This window comes from Peromyscus eremicus, chromosome 1, assembly GCF_949786415.1.
Source record: "Peromyscus eremicus chromosome 1, PerEre_H2_v1, whole genome shotgun sequence".
NCBI lineage: Eukaryota > Metazoa > Chordata > Mammalia > Rodentia > Cricetidae > Peromyscus > Peromyscus eremicus.
This window is the reverse complement of record NC_081416.1, coordinates 181641746-181646313: the sequence shown is the minus strand read 5'-3', so window position 1 is coordinate 181646313 and position 4568 is coordinate 181641746. Positions and strand designations below refer to the sequence as shown.

Below are 4568 nucleotides of genomic sequence, written 5' to 3'. Positions count from 1 at the left end.
TTTTCTACATACTAATATGAAAAAGAAGAAATGAAAAATGACAAAGAAGAAAAGAAAAAAATGGATGCAAACATATTAAACCAATTAAGTTGATTTCAGAAAAATGAATATAAGTTTTCTCTCACGTGGAGTTCCCACACTCAAGGAACTTCCATCTCTAGTCTGAACACTGTCACCACCCTCAAGACAGCCACATGCAAATTCCACATTTACTCCCACTGCACATTCTCTCCAGATCCTGCTTTCTGCTTCTGTGGAGCTATCCTGGATGTATCACAGGGCCACATTTACACAATAAGAGACACTGTATGCTCCACTTTTTCTTTGAGCACATTAAAGTCCACCCATACTTTAATATGTAATGTGTTTTGTTGTATAAAACCATATTTTCTTGCTTCATATAAATACTTTAGTGGCTTCTGAGGGCTAGAAACCACAGTGTAAAACAGTAAACAAGCAGACCTTTCCCCTGATGAGAATTCATGAACAAGAGATGTGGTCCCCGCCATCACCATGGGAACCATGCATGGAGGTCAGAGGCCCACTAGTAACTTCCTCTTTCTAGTCCCTACATGGAGTTGACTGACTTGAGTGAAAAGGAAAAGCCTAGGACTTTCCAGTAGCTTACTTAACTCTGCTCCATTCATCCAGCACTTTGTCTCTTGATTCACTTGGGTGCCCCCATCCTTCCTCAGTATTCATACATCAAATTAAAAAAAAGACAAAAAGATGAAAAATTCTAAAACCCAGTAAGAATACAAAAAGCTGAGTCCAGAAGAGGAAGATGGCGGCCACCTTAGCTGTTCGAGGAGGGGTCTGCACCGGCTTTTGGGCCGGAGGCTCTCACCCCAGACTGGGAAAACCGGGAGGTCTCCACAGGGACCATGATCATGGCTGTGCAGTTTGATGGGGGCATGGTTCTAGGAGCAGACTCAAGAACAACCACAGGGTCCTACGTTGCCAATCGAGTGACAGACAAGCTGACCCCTATCCATGACCATATCTTCTGCTGCCGATCTGGCTCAGTGGCCGATACCCAAGCAGTAGCTGATCCTGTCACTTACCAGCTTGGTTTCCACAGTATCGAAATGAATGAGCCTCCACTAGTACACACAGCCTCCAGTCTCTTTAAGGAGATGTGCTACCGATACCGAGAAGACCTGATGGCGGGAATCATCATTGCAGGCTGGGACCCTCAAGAAGGAGGGCAGGTGTACTCCGTTCCCATGGGGGGTATGATGGTAAGGCAGTCCTTTGCCATTAAAGGTTCTGGGAGCTCATATATCTATGGCTATGTTGATGCTACCTATCGGGAAGGCATGACCAAGGACGAATGTCTGCAATTCACCGCCAATGCTCTCGCTTTGGCTATGGAACGAGATGGCTCCAGTGGAGGGGTGATCCGCTTGGCAGCCATTCAAGAATCGGGGGTAGAGCGGCAGGTACTTTTGGGAGACCAGATACCCAAATTCACCACTGCCACTTTACCACCCTCCTGAATCCTAGTGTTCTAGGATGTAATAAAAGATATTCATACTGATGCAAAAGTTAATAAACAATTTGTCAAAGAAAAAAAAAGCTGAGTCCTTGAGATTGAGCCATATTGAAGAAATGGGCAATCCAAGCCTGAGCAGAGGGAAAGACAGACTTTGAGGTGCATACTTAGCAAAGATGATCTTGGGCTGGTCTGAGAAATGAAAACCAACATGATTGCTGCAGTCACATTTCACAGTGTCTCTTTCTTAACGTATATTAATTAATTAATTTTTACAAGTCTGATCACAGTTTCTCCCTTCCTCTTATCCTCTTACCCCCTCCTCCCAACATGTCCTCTTCTCTCCATTCACTTCTCCTTTCTCTTAGAAAAGGCCAGGAATCCAATAGTCAAGAGGGTGCCTGAGCTGACCTACTCTGGTGATTGGATGGCTGAATACCTTAATTGTCATAATAAAAATTTCATCCAGTCACTAATGGAAACAGATGCAGAGATGCACAGCTGGGTCCCAGGTGGAGCTTCAGGAATCTAATTGTGAGAGAGAGGAGGGATATCAAGACCATGACTGGAAAAAATACAGAGACAATTAGCTGAACTAGTGGAAATGCATGAACTGTGACCAATGGTTGAGGAGCCCCCATGGTACTGGACTAGGCCCTCTGGATTAGCTTAAACTGTATAGGGGGCCCCCAGGCAGTGGGATCGGGACCTGTCCCTGGTGCATGAGCTGGCTTTTTGAAACCTAGTGCCTATGGTGAGACACTTGGGGCAGGGAGGAAGGACTTGGACCTGCCTCAACTGAATGTACCAGGCTCTGCTGACTTCCCATGGAAGATCTTTCCTTGGAGGAGGTGAGAATGGGGGCTAGATTGGGGGGAATATTGAGGGACAGGATGAGGGAGGACAGGGGAATCTGTGGTTGGTATGTAAAATGAATAGAAAATCTCTTAAAATAAAATAAAATATAAAATAAAATAAAATGGCATCCTGCCTGGAAAAAAAAAGACCAAGACTCTCATGTATTTCAGCCAGCCATGGTATATCAAGTCACAGTAAGACTAGGCACCTCCTCTGGTACTGAAGCTAAATGAGGCAACCCAGTAGGAGGAAAGGGTCCCAGAAGCAGGTAACAGAGTCAGAGATAGCCCCTGCTCCCACTGTTAGAGCACCCAAGAAGATCAAATACACAACTGTAACCTATGTGCAGAAGGCCTAGGTTCGTCCCATGCAAGCTCCCTGGTTGAGAGTTCAGTCTCTTTGAGCCCCTATGAATCCAGATTAGTTGATTAGTTGATTCTGTGGTTTCGTTGTGGTGTCCTTGTCCCCTCTGGCTCTCACAATCTTCAGAGGGTCTCTTGCACAATGTGTTTATTCTAGAGTTCATCTTTCCATAAGTGAGAAATCTCTGACCAAAGGAAAATATGCACATGATGCTATACTAAGAATATAAACAGTAAGAAGTTGGGTGATAAAAGCACTACAATGATAGAAAACTGAAGAAGCACTTGTAGTAGTCTGAACACAAACGCTGCATTCATCAGCAGTCTGAATGGTGTGTGGATTTGGGTGTGTGCCCAACATAATAAACCTAAACTCATGGACATGATTGTGGTTGAGCAGGACAAGAGAGGAAGACTCTTTTTTTCTTATGTCATTAAAGATGTTTAAAAAAGTATTTTTTTTGCTCCCAAGAGCTCCAGGATCCAACTTCAGGAGGCATAAATGTATTCATGAATGAAGGTGTGTATAGCAAGAAGAAATGGTGAATCAGGAAGAGCTTGTCTTGTGGAGATGAACTGGAATTGTTTAGGAAAGAATAGATCAATTAACTATGGATGTCAAGACAAGATGTCCTGAAATAGTGCAGGAAAATGGAGCCCTGTGGAAGCATTCAGCATCATGGATGATGAGTAACAGAGGTTTCCATAAGAGGCTCTGAAGCAGTGAAAGGAATGGGATTGGGTGGGAGAGGAGACTGATGCTGGACAGGAAGAGGTTGATGTGATAGTAACAAGAGGACATCTTGTGTCACACTGAGCCTTGTCAATGATCAAAGGACAGGGACATCTCAGAACAAGACTGTATGAAATTGATGCAGAGGAATGAAAGTGTCGGGATGGAGAAGCTGAGGAGTCCACTCTCTGTTGGCTTGACTGGAGGGGTGAAAAGATGTTCACAAGCCATAGCTGGCTGGCTCACAGAGGGAAGCTCACCTCACTTCTCGACAGGATGTGACTTTTACTTGCTGATCATTTACTTCTACTGGACATAAAAGAGAACCCCTTGTCTTCTTTAAAATTATTTAAAATATATATTTAGTAGAAACAGTATTACTTCACTTTCTCATCCTCTTTCTTCTTCCAATCCTTCCCAGTAACCCTCCTTAAAAACCGTCCATCTTTTGTTTGATAATTATTGTTACACACACACACACACACACACACACACACACACACACACACACTACTATGTTCTTGTTTTGTTTGTATACAGTCCATGGCAGACCACTCTGCACTGGACAATGAATTAGCTATTTTTCCTTTGACATTCTTTTTTTTTTTTTTTTTTTTTTTTTGGTTTTTCGAGACAGGGTTTCTCTGTGTAGCTTTGCGCCTTTCCTGGGACTCACTTGGTAGCCCAGGCTGGCCTCGAACTCACAGAGATTCGCCTGGCTCTGCCTCCCGAGTGCTGGGATTTAAGGCGTGCGCCACCACCGCCCGGCTCCTCTGACATTCTTATAAAGGAGATCCCCTCCTCTTTACCCTGTGAGTTTAAACCTTCTCACTATTTCCCTTCCCTCCATGCCTCTGGTATCCAGACCACAGCTCCTCATCTGACACTTTGGATTCTGTCTAATGCCCCAGGCACTAATGATTATTGGAAGATATTCACTGCTTACCTTAAGGTATAGGAGGAACATTTATCAATGCTCAGTTAACAGCCTCCATTCTTCCTCCGTCAGCTATGATGATATCCTTTATTTAAGTGTTAGTGTGAAGATCAGCAAGTTTAATGACATGGAAGACTTTAATTTGGGATTCTAAATCCTCAAAAAAGAAACCAAGATACAATA

General features: G+C 43.7%; 1 protein-coding gene across 1 annotated transcript; it reads left to right on the top strand.

The window, feature by feature from the left end:
- Positions 1-784: 784 nt before the first annotated feature.
- Positions 785-1572, top strand: LOC131926684 (proteasome subunit beta type-6-like). Its single transcript, XM_059282243.1, is given in 2 exon segments — positions 785-807; positions 809-1572. Coding segments are annotated over 2 exon segments (714 nt in total). The 3' UTR covers positions 1500-1572.
- The last annotated feature ends 2996 nt before the right edge of the window (positions 1573-4568 follow it).